The sequence below is a fragment of the Nelumbo lutea genome, chromosome 8 (assembly GCF_056320005.1).
Source record: "Nelumbo lutea isolate HS-2025 chromosome 8, American lotus-T2T, whole genome shotgun sequence".
Lineage (NCBI taxonomy): Eukaryota > Viridiplantae > Streptophyta > Magnoliopsida > Proteales > Nelumbonaceae > Nelumbo > Nelumbo lutea.
In genome coordinates this window covers 14,999,438-15,025,136 of record NC_142691.1, presented here as the reverse complement: position 1 = coordinate 15,025,136, position 25,699 = coordinate 14,999,438, and the positions used below count along the sequence as shown (strand labels likewise).

The window sequence follows — 25,699 nt, the reverse complement described above, 5'->3', positions numbered from 1 at the left end:
TTAAAATTAAACTAAAATATATGCTATAAAAGAATATAGTTATATATTTTGAATATATTATAATCTAATATATAATTTATAATATATATTACATCATCCCGGTTCGACTCTGGTAGAACCTCTAACCCGTGAATTTCTCCTTTCTCCGAGTCGATGCCTAGTCTGGTTTTCTGAAATTGGAAGAAACTGTAGATATAACCTTTAGGGGTGCAACTTGGGTCAAGTTCAATGTGTTCAAACCCTAATCCAAGCATGATGTAGTTAAAATTCTTTTAAGTAGGAAAACCCAATTTGCAGCCCTAATAACCTTCACTAAAAATAAGGGTATGGTTCAAGGATTGGGTTGAGTACTATTTTGATTTTTGTATTTGAAAACCAAAACAAAAACAAAATCAATCATGTTACCGAACACCCTTAAGTGGGGTTGGTTTCATTAACAACCTTGGGTCAAATTCCTGGTGACATAAATCCTAATGAAGTCTAGCCCATTGGTGAGCCCTCTTACAAGCAAAAACTCTACATGCAATACAAATACATACAAAATACATAGTTTTGCACTCAATATATTTGCATTTTTACTCCTTCCAAACTGAGTCCAATATACGATTGCATGTCTGTTCTTTCAGAATATTTGCAAAGTTTTTGCTTTCAAGAAATCCCGTGTCATTTAAGAACCACCAAAATTTTCTCAACAAAACTGGGTGTAAATTTAGGCTATGTTTGGTTTGAAGGAAAAAGTAGGGGAAGGAAGGGAAAAGTAGAAAAATGTATATAAGATTTGTAAAGGTTTTCCTACCTTTCCCTATTCTTTCCTTCAAACCAAACACATCCTTAGGTTTTGATATGAACATGATGTTGGTCTCTTTCTGGATCAAATTCTGGGACCAGAAAATTTGATGGTCCAAACTTTATTTTGATCTACAGTACATGCACACTGGTAGATAAAATTAATTGCTGTTTGGCTTTCAATGGTGAAATCTGATGAATCTTGGATAAATGGGGTAAACAATGTGAAATGTAGAAATGCCATTACTTCATTAGTATTGACCATTTATAACAGTGCAGATAGAGCAGCACTTCACCAAAAAAGAAAGTAGGTATATTGGAGTGTGTTTGGCTGCAAGATCAAATGAGAGAGAACCCTTGATTTGGTACACAATTGTTGGGCATCTTTCTATTGGCTGCAAATGGCAAATGGGGATGGAGTCACTTTTCTCTCTGTAACCAGTAACCACTAACCAAGGTGATTTGGATTTGGATCCACGAGCCCAGATTGGAATGGGCATTTCCACTTTTGGATCTTAGCCCAAGGGCTTAAAAGAAAAGCCCAGCCCAACTTAAGTAGTTAAGTTTCAGTTTAGTTTGGGTGTTGCGGTAATACAATAAAATTGTGAAGGGTATTTTTGTAGTTATGTAAAACCAGATCAAATCTCCAATTCTCCGAGGAAGAAAAATAGAAAATAGCTCCTGGAACGACAGGAAGGAAGTGAAGATCTGGGTCGTAGGAGAACATCGAGTGAGAAGAAATCAAAAATGTTGCTCGCAGTTCTCTTCTCCAATTCGGAAGGCAATATCCTTATCGAACGGTAAGCAAGATGTCCACCGTCCGTTTCTTTGATCTATCATTTCATCAGCAGATCTCGTCTCTTGCATTCTCCGTTTATGGATTTCGCTATTTCAGCGTTATTTTTTTCTTAGTTTTTTTCGAAATTAATAATATAATTTTCTTTTGGTTGGTGTTCTTGTAAATAACTTTATATGTGTTATTTAGATTTGACCGAACTTGAATGCATGCTCAGCCAGAAATAAATTTTCTTTCTTTTTTTTTTTTTTCCTTTACGAATGGTTTTTGACATTCTTCTTTCTCTTTTCGTGTATTATTTAACTATTTTTGGTCCGTTAAAAGACAATAAGAAACATTGATTTCAGAGAGATGAGCGTTGGATGCATTGCTGGTTTTGCAAATGAGTAATTTGTTAATTTTGTCGAACACTTCATTATGGTGAATTGGAAGATGACGTAGATCTCTAGAGAGGTCATTGTTTATTGATATTGAAGGAGAACTACTGTTTTTGGCTTGCTTTTTTATTATGGCCGATTGGGTCTGGTGGGTGGTTGATCAAATTTATGGAAAGGTTTTGGTGTATGGACCAACTTGGTTCAGCATGCCCAGCATGAACAATTGATTTTCCATATTGTAGATGGAAATTAAAATGGACAATCAGTAATAACTTGCTAATGAATTCAGATTAGTAGTTCTTGGAAATGTTTGTGAATATATTGCTTCATTGTAAGGTAAAGTAGGGGTTGTGATATCTCGCTCAAAGGATCGTGAACTGTAAACCAAAAGAGTGATCTTAATGCAGCTGACCCATGAAACATTGCAGCAAAAGTCTTTGGTGCCTCCATCTATGATGTTGTGGAATACATTTCGTAAATGGATTTGAACATATCATTCTTGTTAGAAAGAAATACCATTTATTCTTATGGAGGGTAGAAAATGATTTACTTGATATAATATAGTTCCATTGCGGAATTTTAGGCAATTTTCTTTCAGAATGAGGGATTAGTGTTCTAAGATGTGAATTTCAAGGGTTTATTGGAAAGTGGTTGTGGAGATTTGGCAATGAGCAAAAACAAATTATGGAGGATAAAAATTACAAAGAAATACGGATTAGATAACATGTTGAGGAAATTCCACCTGTTTCCACCATTTATGGTTTTCTATTTGGCATGGAGTATTGAAAAATTCAGCTAACTCAATATATTTAATTGTCTTTTTTTGAGTTGGTTTTGGAGACTGAACTTGTTTTTGGGGTGATATATGGCATGGTTCTTGGGGTGGACTTCTCTTTATGAGCTAGCATGACTACTTCATAGAAGGCTGTACTAAAGGATTGATATGCATTAGTTGGTGAGGGTGTGGTGTGGTGGCAATGTTTTCATTACCATCATTACCATGATGGGGAAATTTCACCTGGTGCCCCTTCAAGCTAAATTAGCTCTTGTTAACTCCCATAGTCTCTAGCATTTAAGTTCTGTGGTTAACTTCCTTTCTTTCTTCTTGTTTTGAGATTTTATTCCAAATTTCAGTAGATCAATTGGGTTTATGACAATTTTACTGCGGCAATCCCTTGGTATTTACTGAACCCTAAAGTTGATTTCTAAAAAGGCTTTAGCATGATTGTAGATGCTCTGTGTCTTTGTTTGTTTTTCCAATCTTCTTGTTTCACTTGATACAAATTGATATATACTTCTTTTGAAAGTTTGTTAACTACATAAGTTTTCCTTTATTACTTTCATTAACCGGTTTCTGTTCAAACCATAGAAACCACCAAAATTGCCCCCTTTAGTTAGTTCTCAAAACTTCAAGAGAATCCATTCTCTTGGCAGAATACTGTACATTCTTTCTCCACCATTCATCTTCCAAAAAGCTCCTACAAAAACAAGCTTCTCTCCTAAGAATTGACTAAGAAACCTACCATGGGATAAGGCAGGAATAGGATGTTTTAAGACAATAGTATGCATTTCTTTTCCATAAGAGTCAGTTTTTGTATGTATGTCATAATATTACTATAGAAAGTGAAAAGGACAGAATTCCAAAATCCCTACAATATCCATAAGACCTTTTCTCAGCTCCAATCTGAAGACACCCTAAAAGACCAATGGAAGTATATACCAATGTCATCCAGTCTGAAGAAAAATTGGTAAAGGAATTTTTCTCAAATTCCTCCTTAAGATGGTCCCATCGGCCATTGCTCCCCCTCCCCCCAAATATATAAAAAAAAAAAAGGAAAGAAAAAGAAAAAATACCTGACTTTTTGTGGGTGAGTTGGTAGGGTGGGGAGTTCTCACTTTGTGAAAACTGCATCATGAGACCTTGTTTTGTTCTCAAAAGTTCTAGTAGTTACCACTTACTAGTTAGCTTCCATATACACCAAGAAATGGAAAGGGGGGCCTCACTGTCGTATTTGCTGCTTCTTTGGGCCCCCATGCTGCTAACAAAGATGATGCTTTGTAACGCTGCTTGGAATGTTCTGTGATGCTATGAAAAACCATATTGCATCAAAGAGGCACTTATGCAGCAGAATGACAACTGGCTTTTCATCATTTAGAATCAGTGCTATATACACCAGTGGCTGAAGTTGTATAGAAAATATCTGTATACAGTGAAAGGATTGATGATGGAACAGTTAAACTAGAATGGGTACCTGGGAAAAAGGGTTCAGCTACCAAAAATACACCAAATGAAGTATATGGGAAGGCTTCATGTGAACTATCACATGATTAAAGCTTTTGTCCACAATATTGGGCTTCAGATTAATATATTTGAGGTACTCAAGCAGCCCCACCAATTCTTCAACATCTTCATCATTCCAGTCCTTTATATAACATCCCCCCCTCTTCAACTTAAAAGCATCAAATATGCATCTATTTGCATGGCCTTTTCTTTTAAGAGTCACTGAAACTAACTATTCAGTTTAGATTAGAATGGAAATAATATTCTTGCAACAAAGATTGTTGCTTAATCTGATTTTTCTTTGTGATACTTGGAGCATCCACTTATGACTTACATATCATATTGCAGTTTTCATGGGGTTCCAGCTGAGGAGAGGTTGCACTGGCGAACTTTCTTAGTCAAGTTGGGAGCAGATAACCTCAAGGGTGCCAAAAGTGAAGAGCTTTTCGTGGCTTCACACAAGTATGCAATTCCAATTTAATCATTAGTTTGAAAATTTACTTCATATTTATCTGTTTATTTGACATGGATGTGTTGGAAAACTAGAAAGGATGGGATAAAAAATCAACTTGTTTGAAGGAACCTATGAGTAGCTCAAATAAGTGATAAAATGAAGGAAAGTAGACTACAATGGTTTGGCACATCCAGAGAAGGCCATCTGCAGCACCAGTAAGAAGTGATCTATTACAATTTGAAGGGGGTAGGAAAGCTAAGGTCAGACCAAAAACGACATGGGTTGAAGTAGTGAGAAATGGCCTAAGGGTCCCTAATTTTACAATGGATATGTCACTGAACATTATGGAATGGCAGAGCAGGATTCATGTAGCATCATACTCAATATTAGGTTTTTTAGTGGAATCACACCTAATCAGAAAAATTCTTGAGCATCATTCTTGAAGAAAAGAAGCTAAAAGAGGGAAATTTTATTTTCAGTCCTGTCATTTTCTTTACCATAATAATTTAGGTTTCATACTAACTTTTTACCCTAAATCTAAAGGCACCTAAGCATTCTCCAACTTGTACATCTAGATGGAGTGACTTCAAAACTGACTACAACTCCTAACAAGCCTTCTAAAAATTGATCTTCTGACTCATTATGAATTATGTAAATCTGCCTTAACTTGCTGAACTGATGTCTGAATGGCCCACCTTGGTTTTGTTAGATATAATTGATTAACCTATTTAATGTGACCAAAATAAAACCAAATGTACAAGTTTTTACTCCTCAAATTTAATCTGCAAGTTGAATGATGAACTTGAAATAGTTTTTTCTCTCATTTCAAGTTGAGGTTTAAATAACTCGCAAAATAACTTTGAATATTGTCTCCTTTATGTTCCGTATTAAAAGAGGTTTACAGTCCTGTTTCTACATGTTTCTGACACATTGTCAATCTTTGACTAATATGACAACCCACAAGTTCACATGTTTCTTTGCATCTCTCTAGTTTTACATGGGCACAAAAAATAGAAGAAAAGAAGAAAAGGAATCTTGGATTGAATTATATAGATTCTAGTTCAAAGGTCATAGATATCTCTATATTTAAAATTCTGCATATGCATTTATAATACATTAGTCCCTATTGATCATAACTTTTATGGAGATTTCTCAATGCCTCATTTTCCATTTATAGGCTTTTTTCTCGGCTACAGGATTCATGTAACTGATCCAATAGAGTTAGGAAATTGTTGGGCACATACATATATATATATATATATATATATATATTGATCGATAAGAGAATATTTTATTAGACCCAATTAAGAAGATTACAACAGGGTGGGAAGGTTCTTCCTCCCGTTCACAAGTTTACAGATTTGCCCAAAACATTTGATGCCTTACAGCCCCTTGTTTAGCTAGAGTATCCACCATCCCATTTGCTGTTCTTCTCACCCATTTAAAGGAAACATTCAACTCCCTTGCAAGGCTCTCAATCTCCCGAATTGTATGCCTATTAGATCCAAGGGATTTGGATGCTACATCTTGTCCAAGAAATGACCACCTAAGAGTCCCCTTCCACTTCCAAATTAAGGAACCCAAAATGCTTGGCAAATTTTAGTCCATGTAGAAGTTTAAATAGTTCGGCTGTCAGTGCATCACCATTTTTTAAAGGCCCTAAATACAAAGCTAGCACCTTTCCTTCTGAATCTCTGAAGACACCTCATAACCCAGCCACAACCTGATTACCAAAGAAACTTCCATCAAAATTAAGCTTCACAAAGTTGGTTGTTGGGGGTTCTCCAATCTATAAAAACTCTTTCCTTGGGATGATAAAGCCACTTCCTTCCAAGTTAACTATTTTTCACAGCAATCTTTCTCGTTTCTTTGGCTGTCTCATGAAGTTTGGACCAAAGAGGCCTACCACCTCCTGAGGAGTCCACCTGCAACCAAAGTGAGAACAATGATTTTCCCAAATACAAAGCACAAAAGGGCAGAATAAAAAGATATGGGAAACAGTTTCACCATTGCATTTACAGAGGATGAGCAAGTGAGGGGAAAGGCATTTATTTGGCCTTTTTTTCTGCAGCATGTCACAGATGTTTATATTTCCAAGGAAGACTTCCCAACAAAAGGCCTGAATTTTATTATTATGCCAATTTAAAGGAAAAAATAATTATCTGCTGTAGACAAAGGTGGCAATATACCTGTTGACGTACTATCCATGTTTTTGGCTGGTAAGGAGCTTTTGTTTCAATCAAATACAATCAATCCTGCTATTTCTCTCCTAATTTGTGGGCCTTGGTCTGTTAATCTTTCTCATCTTCTACTGTTCTTACAAACTTTCCATGGGACTTTTTTTCTCAAGTATGCAAAAATGGGGCTGTGAAAAGAGAGGTTTGGATATTTGATAGTGAGGTTGGGAAAGCTAGCTTTAACTAATGTGATTTTCCCACCTGAAAATGTTCCCAACAAGTATGATGTGCATATGCTTGCTGATTTTAGAATTCTACACAACCATTGGTTGATTTGTTTCTAACATCTGTTGGACTTGGCTGAACTGCCTCTCCCTTTCATTTTCTTTCTTCCTCAGGTCAGTTTACATTGTTTACACAATGCTTGGTGATGTCTGTATCTATGTTGTTGGCAAGGATGAATATGATGAACTTGCTTGTAAGTATCTGAAGCTCCAATACTGGCAACATTGCAGATTTAGGTGGGAATAGCTTGGGCCTATCAAAGTTTCAGCTTTTCCCTCGCTAGGAAAAATAGTATTCTGTTCATAATTAAATGGTTGGTGTTTTCTTTGTTTATAATGGTTGTCGTCTGCTTCTCAAGTGGCAGAAGTAATCTTTGTTATAACCTCATCCGTGAAGGATGTGTGTGGAAAGCCTCCAACTGAGCGCCTGTTTCTTGACAAGTATGGAAAGATATGCTTGTGTTTGGATGAAATTGTTTGGAAGGTAAGAGATTCCTAACAATCTATTTCCATTTTAAAACTTCTACCACTTGCAGCATCTTTAGTTCTAGACCTTTATTTGTAGTTTTATTTGCTTATTTTATTTGTACTTTCAAATTTAACTCTATGAAGTAGTATTAATGTAGCAAGGGAATGACTAGTTGTTTTGGCCTCCCATGTGTTGACCCATCAGTGCCTCAGTGTTGACTAGTCAACCATGGGAAAAATGTCTGAGAATCTAGGTTTGATTCTGACAGTGGCTACTTTGTACAAAAGAAAGGAAAAAAAAAAGCCAAATGTTAGGTCTGCATCCAGTCTATTCGTCCCAAGACCATAGATAGCCTAGATCATCATTGGGTAATGGTCCTTTTACCAAATTTAAGTGAATAGATGGACTTTTATATATTTTGTGCATGTAGGCAGGGGCCGAGAAAGGAGGAATCCCCCTCAAAAGAAATAGGAAAATTTTGAAAAACGCCACATATATAGGTTTGGAGGTAGTACTGTAGTAGGAGATGCCATGCTTCCTAATACTGTGCCCTCCCCCATCACCCAAATGAATGATCCTGGTTTATTCTTGTTTGGGGGTGGGCAATTTTCAATGAGAACTGCAAATATGAATGGTCCTGATCATTACTTGATCTAATGGTAAAAATCTTACACTGACCACATGCTTGAGAATGTCGGTTGATTTTTGAGAGCAGCCATTTTGTGGAAAAAAAAAGGCTAAACGTTAGGTTCACATCCAGTACACCCCTTCCAAGACCCAGATAGGTGGGGCCAGTACTGGGTAACTTTTATGCATATTACTTTTTTAAGAAACTTTTATGCAGATCCCTGTTTTATAGATATAAGAAAGAGGGTTAAATGAGCTAAGAGAGGGAAGGGACAGTCTTTGCTCTTATAAGCTCTCTATTGTGATTCTAATTTGTGGAAGATTCTCTCAAGAGCACATGATTAGTTGAAATAAGACCTTAAAGAACTACTCTTTTACTCTTTTGTTTTATGCTTTGTTTCTGTTTCTCATATTTCCTCACTCTACCATATGACATCATAGGCATTTAAGCCAAACCATGTCCAAATAAGAATAGAGCCAATATCTCATATATGGTAAGAAATAAACACAAACTTTAAAATAAATCAAATAGTTGTTAGTTAAACTAGTCCACATAGTTGATGCTTAATTGTCTCAGCTTTCAGGTTGCTGCATCTTGGGATTAAACAACTATTGCATGATGCAGTCAGTATGAACCTCATGTAATTAATCGGTCAACTAGTCTTTAAGTGGTTCTGTTAGGCTCATGGACTCCATAGCGAACCCAGATGACCCGAGGTACATGAGAGTTTACTCCAGAAGGTGGAAAGGATGACCATGTCAAAACAGTGACCACCAGTGACAACTCGAGAGTTAGTTATGTTCTACCTGATTCAATTGTAAGCCTATAAAAGGCATCCTCATTGTAATTCGGGGTGTGGAATCCTCCAAATCATTTTTCCCTCTCGTTTTCCTCTCTTCTACCTCTTTCTTCTCTGTAACAGGAGGTTAGGCACCTTGAATTTGCCTGCGTTAGGCAGTAACTTAACAGGTTCATCCTTTGATTAGACTGTTTTCAAGTCAAAGGAGGTTTAATGCTGCATGGAAAAAGAAATAGCCAATAGTATGTTGTAGGAAACTAGGAATTAAAGATGAGGTTTAATGCTGCATGGAAAAAGAAATAGCCAAGAATCTGCTGTAGGAAACTAGGAGTTAAAGATGAGGTATCTATGAAGAATCCAGGGAGAAAAGGGGTGTTGGCTAGAATTAAGATTGGCTTTTAAGGTCTGATTGCACTGTGTTTTCAGTATTGGAGCAACTATCAAATTCAAAAGGATTTTCAGTCTCCAAGTCTCCTTGTTCCTCTTATTTCGAAATTGAGAGAATGGCCTATCTATGCTTTACATGCTCAGCAAAGCCTTAGGCCAAGGTTCAAAATATCGTCACGTATGGTTCAATTGTATTGGAGCCTTCCCAGTACGCCCCTACAGGAGGTGTTTCGGGTCGGCGAGTGGTTCAGGGGGTAGACCAGCCCCTCTGAACCACATTTTAAAAAATTAAAAAAAAAAACAGTACCGACACAGGCTGATACGCCCTACTGGTGTATCGCCTTGTATCAATATTTTGAACCTTGCTTTAGACCAACTATTTGGGATCTAATCATGCCTTATGTGAAATTAGCATCTCTAGATCATTTTCCACTACCTCAACCCTGTCCTCTTTGGCCTTTTGTTTACATTTCAAGAGCCTTATATTTGCACCAACTTATAATTGGTACAGTTTTTTGTTCTTTGCATGTGGCATTCTATGTTTTACACACGTCATGCCTTATGTGAAATTAGCATCTCTAGATCATTTTCCACTACCTCAACCCTGTCCTCTTTGGCCTTTTGTTTACATTTCAAGAGCCTTATATTTGCACCAACTTATAATTGCTACAGATTTTTGTTCTTTGCATGTGGCATTCTATGTTTTACATATGAGATACCAATTTTGAATTTTACAGACCTAATAGTAGTTTTGTTGAGGCTATATGCATTATTTTCAAGTCCATAGGTCCAATTTCATCATTTGTTCAGTTTCTCATTCTATCAAGGATATATTCTAGTTCAACAGTGCAGAATGGGTTATATCTCTATGTCATATGGCTTTGGTTGTGGGTATGTGTCTAGAAGTTGGATCTGTCTGACCTCAAAATCTTGTGGGGACTGCTAAAATCAATCAAACATTTTGGTCCAATATATGGAAACAACATATAACTTCTAATCTTTTAAGCAAGCTATATTCTGTTTAGTTACATTCTTCTATTTATTTCTTAAAAGGGAAATACCAACAAGAAATGAAAGCACATAAATCAACTTAATTTTTTATATGTTTAAGCTTAAGTCAACTAGTTACATTCTTGTTTGAGTATTTTATATGTTTAAGCTTAATTTTTTTTTTAAACATACCAGTTAATAATTTCTGTTTGGTGCTTCTCCAATTAAGTGGATACATGTCCAATCCATGGATCAGGAAATGGACAGAGATTTAGCAGATCCAGCACCTATCCCATACCAACATGCATATCTTGTCATATCCAATATAGGTACTTGGGAAAAATAAGAGTCCAGTCATAAGTTGTAGTTTTTGGAGATGCTTATCTGGTTAATTCATGCGGACAAAGAGTATTTTATAAGACATCCACCAAATGACATTTTGGATAAATGGATCAAATATGCAATGCGGACCTGTATGGTGCTGCATCCATGTGTATTTACATTTTCCAGAATTATACGTGTAAATAGTTGACTTAGTTCTCTTATTTTCTAGTGATTAAAATTTGGTAGTGGATGCCTTGGCATTATTGATTCATAGTCGTTATCATTAAAGCTTTTATCAAAATTATCTGTAGTTTATGAAAATCTGTTCACCATGTTATTTTTTCTTTGCTTTATCTCACCTTTACCCTGTTATTTGCATTCGGAAGGGGATGCTGGAGAACACAGACAAAGATAGAATCAGAAGACTTATAAGGTTAAAGCCTCCTACTGATATCTGAAGGTGAAGGTAACCATCTCAGTTCTGGTCAAGATAACAATTCAGAAGCCCTTGGCTTATTTCCTGCTTTTTTTTTTTTTTTCCTAGCCTTTCATATCTCAGGGAAAAGCTTTGTAAATTTTATAGCACTATTGGTTTTGTAGTTATAAGTCATTGTAACCACTTTGTTAGGATATGTACCTTTTCTATTTTTTAGGCTTTCTGCCTCCCCTGATGATCCTCACTTGAATAGATTCCACTGTGATTGCAAATGATGTTTGTCTTGTAGACCGTTCAATGGGGGATTGTGCATAACCTCATATCTTTTGGACATCACTACAGGGAAAATCTTCCTAGCTTTAGGAACTGAATGTAACCCATTCAAGGATGACAAGAGGTCAACTTAAATCCTTCTTCCCAAGCCTCATTTTCCCAAAGAAAAGTGAAAAAAAAAATCCTTCACTTGCAGAGAATGAATTTTCAAGGATTTAAGTTGGTCATGTTTCAGAATCCTAAATTAGCTTTCTAGTTTAGATAGAACTTAAGGTTTGACATGTTTGGAAATTAGCTTTAAGTGTCTCATTGTTCTCATTTCTAATTTTATAAACATCCCAGTAACAAAACAATTTCAGATAGAACCTATGGTTTGAAATGTTTGGGAAAAGGGTAAAAGAACACTTAAAAACATTTGATTATTCTAGGATCATCCCTGACTGCCCACTGTGTGTTGCTGGGACGGGCTCAGGGTTTTTTTATATGATGAATCTGATATTACTCGGAGAAAAAATATTCATTGTAATAAGGGTTTGCTTTTGGCAAAGCTCGTCTTTCAAGGATCACTCTTGAAAGCGAGAGGCAAGCACACTGCCTGCACCAAAAGTGTTTATGAAGTATGAATGAAAAAACATACCCAGACTTCCATTTGAACTAAATCTAACTCTGTTAAATGTGGCTGTTGGACTGTATGATGTTTTAAAAGAAAGAAAAAGCTTTTGATATATAAGAACTTTAGAAGAACGGATTGTAGAAGCATAAGAAATGTGATTGTATTGATTTGATATGGATTCAAATTTGAAATGCACAAGGAATGTGATTTGAGAATTATGATTTAAAGCCTCACAAGTTATATTATCACTTCTAGTTTCTAAGTATCATAACATATTCAGTCTTTTTAGTTCCAAAAGGGAGAAAAAAGAAAAGAAATTACTAATGGCAGAGTGGCCTTGTGGCCAAAATGAATGCCAGCATGACTAAGGGCCTGAAGCTGAGAATTGCCTCAGTTCCTCCTATTCACATCTGACGAGCAAGGTAACTCACAAGAGCATTTATCGGCTTGCCAATGTCCACCTTTTCCATGTTCTGGTGCTTGATCTTAATTCTCACCAAGTAGTCAGCTGGGATCCAGGCAAAGCTAAGCATTGGTGGCATGCTGTCATCCTCGTGCTCTCTCAATTTCAGTGTTTTCATGACCCATTTAGGGTGGTAGGTTACCTGGTACCATGCTGATGCCTTCTTTTCATAGACACAGGTTTTTTCATCTTCTGTAAGCTGGAGTGCAAATGTCTCATCCATACTCTCAAATGCTTGCCTGAATTCCTTCTTCAATACACTATAGGCATGCTTAAGCTTCTCTTTCAGCTCGCCTTGTTTGTTACTATTATACTTTGGCATGGACCATATGTGTCCAGTCACCACCTCTTCCTCCCTGATCACCTTGTACTGGCCCAGAAGAGCTCTGAGTTGTGCATCATATGAGCACTTCTGATTCCAAGCATCTGTCACGAAGCCTGCAGATCCCAGAATTTCGAGATCTGTATCGTAAGAAATATCTTCAGCCACACAGGCCATCTCTGAAGATGTTGCCATGCCGTTGTCAGAATCAATATCTCTAATTTTGCGATAGAGTTTGCCCAGGATCTTGCTTGACCTGTATGATAAGAAGTCCTCCTTTCCCATGAAATCTGGATACATTTTAGGCTTTAGGGATTGCGGCATTGTCACCACCTCGCCAGTTTTAGGAAAGTCGACTGCTTTGGCTGCAAGCTCTGCTAGACGGATGCACTTCTTATCCAAGGCTCCGTATTCACTCAGGTCGGCATGAACAACATGTGCGTTGCAGATGACACCAAGCTTCTCGTTCACCATTGTTTTCATGAAAAATTTTATCAAATCCTGTTGAACAAACATCGTAGATGGCCATGAAGTAGCTTCATTTGTTTTCCAATTGCAACTCCAGAACCATGAAAACCCCACTTTGGAAGATGACCATGAGAGGCGTATTAAATTGCATTAATACACATAAAACTTGGCAGACCAAAGCTATTTTGGAGAGAAATTATAGTTGGACGAACTTGGACACAAATTTCAATAAATGGTTGTAGGAATATCTAGTAAACCATTTTACTTAATACAATGATTGTGCGACTTAGGCAGATAGTTAAACTTACCTTAGTGGCTTAAAAAAAGAAAATATATATAGTTAAATCTGATGTTCAGATAAACCAGTATGAAGAAACAGAGTCAGGCATAAAAAAAACACAAAGAAATAGAGTCTGAATTGGTCCCCAACACAGGGTATTAACATCCGGTCCCAACAGCCATTGCAGCCATACATCAGGAACATCTCGCAATGAAGGGCAGGGGAGATGTTCCCAATGCACGGCTGCAATTGCTGCTGGGACCCTGTGTTGGTACCAGATCCAAACTTGAGCAAACAACAGAAAATTTCTTTTCTAGTGATGTAAGCATACGAGGAAAATGCACCAAATTCACCCTCTTATCCAAAGGTGGGTTATCCTTTCACCTAGACTAATACTGCCCGCAATCTTTATCTGGTTCAACCGTTCAAATCAAAATCTCCAGACAAAAAAAAACCTGCTACTGAATTGAATAAGCTAACTGAGAGCTCAAGAGCATGAAGCACAATAAAACTACATTAATAAAGTACTTACGTGATGATTGACTTCACGTGGCATCTTTCTAGCTTCCACAGGAGAATAGTCCATTGGCATCCAGCTTTGCTTGCTTGGAGGTATAAGATGTTCATCCCAAGTAACAAAGTAGAGATCCCCATCAAGATCGCTTCCTGATGCTTCATTTGTATGCGGTCTCTCTCCCTTTTGAGGGAAAACCAGACAATCAACAAGATGATGCAAACCAGGCACATCTACAGCTTTCAGAATCCGAACATCTCCTGGGTGAAGACAGGGATTCTTAGCTATGGCCACAATCCCTTCAATAACATGTACATTCTTCTTTGCCTTAGAAAACCTAAAGCCATTCTTTGAAAAACAATTCTCCAATGAAGGGGTAGACACTTGGATGAAGCACTGTCCTTCCTCGAGTACTGCTAGTTCATCCAAGCAACCCATCAACAGCCTTCCTGCAGGAACAAAGATCTTAGATTTTTCCAGAAGGTCTCTCAGCTGTGCAGCTCTTATGCAGGACAACATTCCTTTTAGATGAGGTTCCATCTGGGGTTGAAAACCGGCACTCAACATTATCGCTGCAGTGTTTCCCTTCTCAGGACACAACGAGGTAACGACATCAAAAGCGACATCAGCATTGTCAAGCATCTGGTTTAGTTTAGAAACCATAGAATCTTGCAGTCTTGAGAATACATCGTCTGGGACAGACAGTGCTGAAAGAAGAGTTATAATTTGCCTGTTGAGATAACCTGGTTGGAAACGAGTCCAAGAGCAGACTTCGAGGGTCGTGTGTCCAGTCTCGAACTTGTTCATACTTGGCCTCAGGGAGAGGCGAATGCCATCTTCCTCTCCCGCAGCAGCAGGCCAACAAACCACGACCCCCTTGCAACCAGCATACCTTATTTGATATGCACAAGGAGGGTTGGTTGTCAATTGCAGCTTCTCTGCAACTTCTATTGCAAGATCAGGTGTTAACATGCCAATCCCATCCGAAAATACATATCCATTCCTCTCAATATCTGGAAGCCCTAAGTTGACATTCTTCAGTGGAACCTCAACTGTGGCATAGGTAGAGGAGAAGCACTGTCCCATCCTAGCTGCACATTTAGCAACATTCCTATTAGCAAACTTCCCCATCCACTTCTTAACATCCATGACTGCGGTGTTCTTATCTTCAGCAAAAAACCAGGCAGACCGGTCCCTCAGCTGATTGGATGAAAAGGCCAGAAGAGAATACTTCCGACCACACAGAGAAAACCCATTAGTCAGAATAGTCTTCACCCTATTGAAAACGGTGGTTTTTTGGGTAAATGATTTCGATTTAATATCCTTCACAATAGGAGAGACATGATAGATGAGGTCTTTGCAACTGAGTTGCTGCATTCGTTCATCCTTGAAGCTAACCCTTAGGAAACTATCAGAAACGTGTTTGTATTTCCTAAGAACCCTATTGGAAAGCTCCACCTCTGGTGGAAGACAATAGGCTCTGGTTGGAGTTATAACCAGTCTTCTCACCTCAACACTATCGTCTGATTCCTTGGAGCTCTTGATAAGTTTGGGGTTGTCAAGGAACCATGTTTGAACGTCTCTCAGACTTTTGCATGCATTGATCACTGGACGCCTATAGGAATACATATGTTGTAGGGCTGTAACATTCACTTCATTTTGTGCAGTTCTCAGTAGGTCGAAGAATTCTTTTGACAACTGATTCTGGCTGGTGATACCTTTGTGAACGATAGCATTCACCATGAATATTACCTCAAAGCTTAAACCCTCTTCATGGTCAATGCTAAAGAAGGAATCTGCCATCAGCTTTCCAAAATCAGGTTCTTCTCGGATTCTCAGCAGCCCTCTCAGACACTCGTCCGGTATCCTATGCTCTCTAAGATAGTTCACAACCTTCTTTAGTCTCAGACCAAAGCGGGGTGCAACTGATATTCTATACGAATTGCACCTGCCTATCGCTCTGCTAGGCGTGAAATCTGTAGTCCTTATCCAGGGATCTTCATCATCCAACATATCAAATTGAAAAGAATCATAGATATCATCATCTGCAGTTCTGTAATAGATGCATGGAGAAGATGCCAGCTGCAACAGAATAGCCAAAGAAGATAACCCTGTATACTGTGTATATTGTTTGATGTAGTTGATATCTCTCACAAAGAACTCCAGTTTGAAGTCGCATTTGATGACTGCATGCTTGTCCTTAATGGAGAAAGCAGTTTCCCTTGTGAACATGATTTTGCAGCTCAGATCAAAAGGATCCACGACAAAATCAACGAAAGGTGCTTTCCAACAAACAACGAATTCGTCCTGGGCGACAAGAGATCCAATCTCAATGCAGGAATCAGGTAGCTTGAAGGGGTCTGCTCTCCTCATCTGGTTAATTCGGAATGGGGACTCAGGTTTTAAGTTCACCTTCAGAGGGCGGTGATTCATGACAAGCTCACAGCGTCCAGCAGCCTTTAACGCTGCAGTTGCTGCCTCGGGAGATATGAAGTGCACAAAAGCATGAGGCTTCACCTTTTCATAGTCATCTGTTTTCTGGATCTCTTTTATGTTTGTGACATCGAAATCAGGGTAAGAGTCTGGTGGAGTCCAGGAAGTCTTCAATCTACATCGCCATATACCTCCAATTTCTTGCTCTAAGAAATCTGTGAGCTCTAATGCGGTGACATTTTTGTCAAATCCACCAAAACTGGCTTGACTGACAACCATGCCATTTTTGGTTCCTTCTAACACCATTTCCCTCCGTGGTTCTTCCTTCATTTCTTTTTTTTTTTTTTATAACAATAAGGAAATTGACTTAAAAAGATGAAAGCTTATAATGCACTTCAAATTGACACAGTCTGATCTTCGCTTGAACAAACACCAGCAGCTGGTGGAGAAAGAGAAAATGAGTAAACAAAAATTTCAAGAAAGTGTGAAGAGAAAAACTTGAATATCACAACATTGCAAAATGAACAAAACTAACAAGAAATGTAAACTGTAAATGATTTTAATGCATATGCATATCTATATATGTGTTAGAACAAAATTTACTAAGATCTTCACCAAGGTTCAACACTTTGCTCTTATCTATTTGCATTGATCTTAGATGAGTTGGCTAAACATATTCAAGAGGAAGTTCCATGGTGCATGTTGTTTCTGGGTGATATTGTTTTAATTGATGAAACTAATAAAGAATTAAATTCAAAATTAAACTTATGGACAAATTTCTAAGAAACAAGAAATTTTAAAATAAGTAGAACCAAAACAAAGTATATAACAATTAAATTTAGCAATAATAGGAATGTAAATTAAAGTATACTTAAGATTGGAGACCAAAAAATAATGCAATATGATCATTTTTGGTACCATTGTTCAATTATTCATAATAAGGGAAAAAAGTGAGGAGGATGTCACCAAAAGAATTAGAGCAAGATGAACAAAATGGAAGGGTGCATTTGGACTTTTATGTGATAGGTGAATACCACTTAAATATAAAAAATAAAAAAAAAAATCTATAAAACAGTTGCTAGGTAGGTGTTGGATAGTCAATAAACATGTTCAAAAAATAAATGTAACAAAAATGAGAACACTAAGATGAATGAATGGAAAAACTAGAAGTGGAAGGGTGAATGGAAGGGTGCAAAATGGAAGGGTGAATACCACTTAAATTAAAAAAAAAAAAAAATCTATAAAACAGTTGCAAGGGTAGCTATGTTGTATGGAATAGTGTTGGATAGTCGATACACAACATGTTCAAAAAATAAATATAACAAAAATGAAAATACTAAGATGAATGAATGGAAAAACTAGAAATGACAAGATTATGAATGAAATTATCCATTGCAACTTAGGAGTAGATCCAATAGGTGATAAAAGGAGAGAGAGTATACTAAGATGGTTTGTGCACATGCATAGAAGACCAACTACGCCAATTAAAATAAATGATTTGTTACACATTGAAAGGACTAAAAAAGCTTGGGATAGACCAAAAGAAACGGGTAGTAGTAAGAATGGATTTAAGCACTAAAATTTAACAATGGATGTCTTTAAATAGAACAGATTAGCAACATAGGATTCATGTAGCCGATCCCATATAATTGGGATAAGGCGTGGATGATAATGATGAATATTTATATCTAAAGCACATACACATTTACTATAGATATAGATATGCCACGTCTAAAGCCCATACACATTTACTAGTACAAATTAAATAAACATATGAACTCAATCAAAATATGATACATCTCAAAGAAAAATTAAAATACTATTAATATTGACAAATAAAAATTAAAAAAAATATAAAATTATTAATACAAAAAAACATAAGATACATTACAATTTCTAATTAAAAGAAAATTAGAAACCAAAATAGAGAAATTTGGTATTACAAATTTATACACATGGAGACATAACAAACAAACTACGTATAATTGTAGATAGATAAATCACTATAACCATCAAACAAATTGAACAAATATTCGAACATTAGACATGTATTCTTTATTGTCATTTGGTATCACTTAGTTGATATTGATCAAAATAACCTCTCTATACATGCTATGCATTAAAAATAAAAAAATAGACTAACATTTCTAAAATCACGTCTCTTTTGACATCAGGCCTTGAGGCATGAGACATCCATGCATCTCTGCTGAGGGCCTAAAAACCTCAAATTACAACTCAAGGCTCCAGCACAAATGCAACTTTTGTACGCCTTGCCCTTGAGGCGAGTTTAATCCTTTTAAAACCAACAGTGTAAAGCATATGCCATGTACATGTGCAAGTAAAAACAAAAACATAAGTTAATAATCAAATATAACTTTTATGACCTCCATCAAAACCAGGCGCTTAAATAGTGCTAGTGTAAAGGCATGCACACATGTAAGTTGGTATTTTGCCAACCCATTTTATCCAAAACATGTCCTTTGTACCTTGGATACCAGACCAACATTTCTTAATGAATTTAAGCATACATGTATGACCGGAATTGAGATCTTTTCCTCACCGAGCACTCCTCACAATGACCTCGCAGCCACATCCCACCATGTATTGGGGACATCTCTTCATGAGTATTAAATACAAGCATGGGAGATGTTCTTGATGTATGGCTAAGACTTGCTGTGAGGTCAGTGTGAGGAGCACTCAATGAGGAGTAGATCCAGACTCATATGACAGATATTCCTAATGTGCAACTGGATGCAATGTTCTTAGAGTATTCAAACGATTTTTGCTTTCAGGACATCCAGGCTCCCATATTATCAGATTCACCTTCAAGGATCATCTAACTAAATCGGGATAATCAATTTTCAAAATAGAGTGGTTTAAGAGATGCCTTGAACTATTGAACCAGCGAATCGACTATGATGTATCAGCAGTATCGCCCAAAAAATGAACCTTTTTTTTTGTATTTAATCGTATCCATAGGCATGGTTTTTAAAACCGGACTGGATCGGACGGTCAGACCGGAAAAACTAGGAACCGGTCAGGTGATTGGTTCCATTTTTCCTCAGAACCGGATTTTCTCAAAATACCATTGATTTTGATCAACAAACCGCTGACCCAGGCAGTTAACTGTTTGAACGGTTTTGACTTTTTTTGTCTGAACGGGCCAACCATTCGACCCGATAACCGGACCCCTGACTGGTTCGGTCTCCGAGTCGATTTTAAAACGCATGCTCATAGGGACCATAAATTCTTTTTTATTTTCTGGGAATAACACAGCAGCACACTAATAACTCATTCAAAATCAGTGGTAGTAGGACTCAAATCAGCATTTCTTCTAGGACTGAACCACCGCTGAGTTGGCCACCCAAATAATGAACTTTTAATTCGTAGATATTCCAATTCATTTGCACTTGATTTTCCATGTGGAAATGTACCATAAAGATACTATGTCCGTCCTGTTAAAGACTCCATATAGAAAAACCAAGAAAATAATAATTCTTGGAACTCAAGCAATTGAAAAATAACTTCTCTTCAACAACAATCCAGGCAGACCTCGATAGGATCTATATTCAGTGGAGTAGGGTACCTTTCATGGCCTGCCATAAAGCAACCTGATGAGAAACTTCGGCCGAGTTGGGTTGGCTTGAGATCAACCCAAACCCAATATAAAGGGGATAAGGAGGGGAACCTCAACACTAACCAGACCCAGCCAGAACTACAACTTGATGAGCCAAACCTGACCCCAGAATATGTAATCTTAACCAAACTTGAGTAACCCGATTTTCATGTTCAGTTTGGATCGTCTTTTTGGGTTTCATTAAAGTCAATACTATGCACAAAGGTTCAAAATATCGATACACCAGTAGGGGTGTATCATGTTATATCGGTATTTTTTTTTAATTTTTATTTTATATTTTTCTCAAAACCAATTTAGGGGGTCAGTTTAAGGCTCCTCCATCCCCTGAATCGGTCAGAACCCCGATATATCCTCTGTAGGGTCATATCGGAGAACTCCCAAAATGATATATATTGGCTGATACAGACTGATACGTGTTGATACTTTAAACCTTGCTATACACACATAAAACACACTTCAACATGATTTTTACTTTCCAACCCAATTTCAGAAAATCCCAAGTCCCAACCCAATGTCTGGCCAGAATCGGGCTGGTCAGTCGAGGTTGGGTTTGGCCAGGCCAAGTTGCACCCTTATCAATAGGGGTGCAAGTAGAGCCAAGTTACGCCAGGTTGAGATCAACCCTAGTGCAACCCCGGGTTCTAAAACCCCAATCTAAAATCTCTCAACCCTAACCCAGGATATGGATTGGGCCCAACCTGACCCTTCTCCTGTCCTTTTAAAATCACACAAATTCTATATCAGTATTTGCTTGTTTAATGTTTCTATTGTATTTATTATTTTTTATTGGTACAAAGTGAAAAAGATGAATGTTTCCAATGATTAGAGATTATTATGAAAAATGGTAGATTCCCTCTTTGAAAATCAAATCAATAAAGACAAGTTGGTCATTAGGCTTAGGGCTTATGAGTTAAAGACAAAATGAATATGATGATGATATGGAATGGGAATATAATTCACACGACCAATAACCATGATAAAGTTAGGTTCAGGATGGATCGGACTGTTCAAAGTAGTCCACCTTAACCTAATCCAAAGTAAATGTGGGTTGACTTTTGTCAACCCTACCCCTAACCCGATCATCAACCCAACCCAACTTTTTTGAGTTGGGTTGAGGTTGGGTTCAAAGTTACCCCGATCAATTTGCAGCCTTACGTGCAAAGAGCCCAAATTCCCTCATTCCCTTTACCAAAAGAACGCTAATAAGATTCACTTATTCCATGAAGGAAACCTCTAAACATCTGAATCTATCTTCTTCCATTCCATGAAGGATGCGAGCATTCCTTCCGATCACCCCAGACATAATTTCATACGTCAACTTGATAAAAAGAAGAAAAAAAGAAAAATAAATGTTTTCTGATAATTGGCTCAATATTATACATAAATTAATATCTAAATGTGTATCAAATGGTTTTGGAAGCATAGAAATAACAAAATAAAAACCTTTATTTTGGAGGTAGGATTTATGGGTTTTCAATGGTGTATATCAATCGAGATCAATCAACCTCCCATAACATCCCATATCACATCCCCGTCGTGTATTGAAAGCATCTCCTGATGATAATACCAGAAATAATGATGTCATCGTTAGGAGATATTCCCAATACACGGGGGATGTTCGGGCCGGGGGGGAGAGAATCTTGTGGGGGGTTGATTTGAACTCATATTAATCAACCTTTGATAGTATGAATATATTTCTCCATTGTCACATAGGATGCCAACTAAGATCCAGTCAAACAGAAAATTCACATTTAAACTCAAAACACCTAGGTGATTAGGTGGTACTGATGTGGCAATGTTTCAAGTAGAAACAGCCATGCTGCCAAAAATCACCTACATCTTCAAAGTGGAATACAAATTTCATTATATTAATTCCAAAAGCTTCATGCATCAAATACCAAAATTTTCGGAATCACAGTACTCCACATTCTCAGGGAAGTGAAAAAAATGCAACAAATATCATCCCATTTCACTAGATTGATTCTCCAAATTTCATACACAAGCAACAGAAGATCACACACCGCACTAACATTTTCAGGGAAGAAATAAGATGCAACAAACATCACCCTGTTTTCATTCAAACTCAAATTAATGGAAAAGACCAAACTTGCAACAGAAACTAAACTAGAAATCTTCAACAAAAAGGTTGATCAAAAACAGGAAAGCAAGAGAACAACTGAGTACCTCTTTGGTCGTTCAAGTAATTGTCTAATATTCTTGAAAGTATAAGAGAACTTATTTAGAGACTTCACCTAACAGTTTAAGCTTTTAGATTCAATGATTCGTTGAGAGTACGGACATGAGAGAGGAGTGAGAAGCAAAGCTCAACAACGAAGAGAAGAGTATCGAATGTGCAATGCTGAAGTAGAAGACTCCTGTTATAGTCTTCAAAAAACCAAGGAAAAATCAGATTCTTTTCTCTTCATAGCAAAAATTAAAGTGAAAATTCCAATTTGTTTACTTGGGATGCAAGTCTGGGTTACATAAAAAAAAATGCAAAGTCTTGGATTAGCAATCAGGCGAGAGAACGAGTGAGAGTGACTGTGTTGACTTGACAGCGATGGAATCGAAAGGAAAGCGAGAATTGACGCAGGAATGGACAAAGAAATTAAGCAAAGAAAGTGCTTGAGTACGAATTCAAAAAAAAAAAAAAATTAGAAGAACAAAGTGCTTGACTCGCTACTGACTTTGCATACTTGAATCTTGACTGTGAAGTAACCGTTAACTGTAATTCATTAACCTTTATGGTGGCTCTTGCAGTAGCAGAAAGAAAGGGAAAACCTCCACACAGACTTGGCTGTTTTTAAGCTTTTTCGTAAATGGAATTGGGTTCCATAAGATGTATATGATTACCAGGGAGTACTGTTGGTATCACATAAAGAGAAATAAGGATTGGGGTTTTTTATTAGGAGGTCAGAATGGTCATTCCTTCAAATGTGAGAATATCATTGTACCAAGAATGGGATTCGGAATCCCATTTTAACCGACTCAAGTTTGCAATCAAAATGGAACCATTCTAATTCCAATTCTAAATCTCTATTCCCATGAACTAAATGGGCCCTTAGTTTCTTTATTTGGAGAATTGCTCAGTTGTTTGGAGAAACAATTTGGGTTGTATAGAACTTTATTGTGCATGACATGTTGGCATGGGTATGGGGTAAGAGAGTAAATGCAATCAATATTCTTTTAATTAGAAAGACAAATAAAGAATTAAGTAGAAGTAATATACGCAGGAAGAAACAGGCTAAACAGCCTAGGCCACTTTTTTCCAAACAGCCAATCTTTTCTCCTTTTCTTTTTTATGAAAAGAATATTGATTGTAATTACTCTTTTACCCCACATCCATGCTAACTTGCAGTGCACATGAAGGTAATGTTTGGCACTGATGATGATTCCTCCTTGCTAATTACCCATAAACTGATTTCTGGAATCAGTGATTTTTGAAAAATCATCAAAATTTGTTGTTTGGTATCATCTAAGCCATGTTTGATATTGAAATTGGCTTTGAGTATGTTTGATACTGCTTTTCAAAGGCTGATTATTTTTGTATTAGAGTTATTACTCAATGCCTTGTCAGATGCCATATCATCCTCAAAAAATTGAAATCAGCTAGAAATCATTAAATCACCAAAAAAAAGTTCATCCCTGAAAAGGGCTGACTTCAATAATCAATTTTTGACCAATTTCCTAAAAATCACTAAAATCAACCAACCAAACAGAAATTTCAATGCCAATTCCCCGAATGCTAACATGACTCCAACATGACAGTAATTTTCAAGAAATCATCATTGATGTCAAACATCACCAAAGTTTCTCTGAATCCAAATTTCCTGCTCTTGCTGTTTATGGCACATTTGAGCTGAGGTGCCGTGCAAACTTTGATGTGTAGGATTGTGATTGGGGGTGCACCTCAGCATGCACCAGGCCAAGTGCAGGATTGTAATTGTAATGGGAGTGCACAGTGAGCACCCCATCGTTTCTAGCAGGTCCAAGTCATGTTTTCACACTGTTCAGCCTAAGGGTTCAATACTGACTGTCTCTTGGTAGGGTTTTCATGCAAATGCCTTCAGTTGATTCAGGTGCGCACCTCACACAGCACGCCTCACACCGACCTTATATCATGTCTTGGCCTCACTTCGAGAATACCTCCCATACGAAATGTTTTTAATATAGGGTGGGATATCGCTGTGAGGTTGGTGTGAGATGCATTCTGTGAGGAACAGATCTCAATTCGTTGTGATAACTTCCACGTAAACAAGATATGGCAAAGCCAATAAGAGAAATGTTTGGTAGAAACCTTGGATGACCAAATGCATGTTTATCATTGTACAGCCATTTGAACTAAAGAAAACAAGAGCTAAACCTTTCTGAGGGGAACTGCGGTTATTGAACTAGAGGTCTACTTTTTTTTTTTTTTATTCAGAGGTCTATTTCTTTCGAGAAAAAGGATGGAAAAGCGTTGTAACGTAAAAAAAATTAGGGGAGATGTTTGGATAAGCTTTTGGTTCTGGATTTTTTTTTTTTTTTTTTTTTTTTTTTACTTTGGGCTTCTTGCTTTGGCTTTCTATTTTACTTTTTTCATTTGCCGATGACAAATATGAAAACGGGATGGACAAGGTAAACAAACTCCTGTAAGATCCAATAAAATGTTGATATATGTACGCTAATTAAGCACAAGCATATTGTAACTACAAACGCCTATAATTTGAAATCTCAGGGGGTGTTTTATAACATTTCTTGTTGCGAGTCCAAAAACAAATCAAAACCATTTATTTGAAAACAGATTGTTTCTTAAAATAAAAACATAAAAAACGTGTTCTTGATTGTATGTGTGTGTGTTTCTTGTTTAATTTTCAAAACTGAAACAAAAACATGTTCTTGAATCTGTGAATCTGCTTTTTTGGAAACATGTTTTTGCCTGATTATTTGACATCATATTCCACAAATCAAAATTTTATATTAGAAAACATTTTTTTTTTTATTTTAAAAGCCATCATTTTGTTGGTTCCAAAAACATGTATTGTTTTTTAAATCAAAATCAACTTGTTTTTTCCCTTTGAAAACAAAAGGTCAAAAACAGAATTCAAGAACATGTTTTTATTTTTATTTTTTTGCTGATGTGGCAATTTCAAAAACAAATGAAAATAAAAGCATTCATGTGCAAGGTTCAAAGTATCGACACGTATCGGCCCATATTGGCTGATACGTATTATTCCGAGACCTCTCCGATATACCCCTATAGTAGGTGTATCGGAGATCTGACCGGTTCAGGGTGTAGAGAAGACCTAAACCGCCCCCCTGAACCTGTTTCAAACAAAAACAATAAAAAATCGTAAAGGAAAAATGGTATCAATTCGTCCGATACGCCTATACCGACGTATTGAGCATATTGATATTTTGAACCTTGTTCATGTGGTAAAAAGTCCCCTTAGTTTTTTACTTTGAATTTCCAAAAGTCTAAAAATAAAAGCTTATTATACAAATGATGGTTCAAAGCATTGACACTGC

General features: G+C 36.9%; 2 protein-coding genes across 3 annotated transcripts; one reads left to right on the top strand and one right to left on the bottom strand.

Moving 5' to 3' along the window:
- Positions 1-1,369: 1,369 nt before the first annotated feature.
- LOC148842937 (uncharacterized) lies at positions 1,370-11,460 on the top strand. Its single transcript, XM_088957938.1, has 5 exons — positions 1,370-1,586; positions 4,589-4,702; positions 7,270-7,349; positions 7,515-7,639; positions 11,139-11,460. Exons 1-5 carry the CDS (start codon positions 1,534-1,536, stop codon positions 11,208-11,210), a joined length of 444 nt encoding a protein of 147 aa, XP_088814064.1. The 5' UTR covers positions 1,370-1,533; the 3' UTR covers positions 11,211-11,460.
- Positions 6,396-22,520, bottom strand: LOC148842936 (RNA-dependent RNA polymerase 6-like). 2 transcript variants are annotated; one of them, XM_088957936.1, is made up of 4 exons: positions 22,376-22,520; positions 14,140-16,993; positions 12,506-13,360; positions 6,396-6,619 (listed from the first exon to the last, which is right to left on the bottom strand). In XM_088957936.1, the coding sequence occupies exons 2-4, from the start codon at positions 16,882-16,884 to the stop codon at positions 6,530-6,532; spliced, it is 3,690 nt and encodes a 1,229-aa protein (XP_088814062.1). In that variant the 5' UTR covers positions 16,885-16,993; positions 22,376-22,520; the 3' UTR covers positions 6,396-6,529. The 2 variants fall into 2 exon arrangements, with proteins under 2 accessions (XP_088814062.1, XP_088814063.1); XM_088957937.1 differs by lacking the exon at positions 6,396-6,619 and having other exon boundaries at positions 12,212-13,360.
- Positions 22,521-25,699: the final 3,179 nt, after the last annotated feature.

What these genes read in the sequence shown, in the direction of transcription:
- LOC148842937 (XM_088957938.1), top strand. Translation starts at nt 1,534, where the DNA reads ATGTTGCTCGCAGTTCTCTTCTCCAATTCGGAAGGCAATATCCTTATC. An exon ending in GGCAATATCCTTATCGAACG is followed by an intron (nt 1,587 to 4,588) that starts GTAAGCAAGATG and finishes ATCATATTGCAG; the next exon opens with TTTTCATGGGGTTCCAGCTG. An exon ending in CTTTTCGTGGCTTCACACAA is followed by an intron (nt 4,703 to 7,269) that starts GTATGCAATTCC and finishes TTTCTTCCTCAG; the next exon opens with GTCAGTTTACATTGTTTACA.
- LOC148842936 (XM_088957936.1), bottom strand. Translation starts at nt 16,884, where the DNA reads ATGAAGGAAGAACCACGGAGGGAAATGGTGTTAGAAGGAACCAAAAAT. An exon ending in CACGTGAAGTCAATCATCAC is followed by an intron (nt 13,361 to 14,139) that starts GTAAGTACTTTA and finishes TTTGTTCAACAG; the next exon opens with GATTTGATAAAATTTTTCAT. An exon ending in GCAAGCCGATAAATGCTCTT is followed by an intron (nt 6,620 to 12,505) that starts GTGAGTTACCTT and finishes CTTTGGTTGCAG; the next exon opens with GTGGACTCCTCAGGAGGTGG.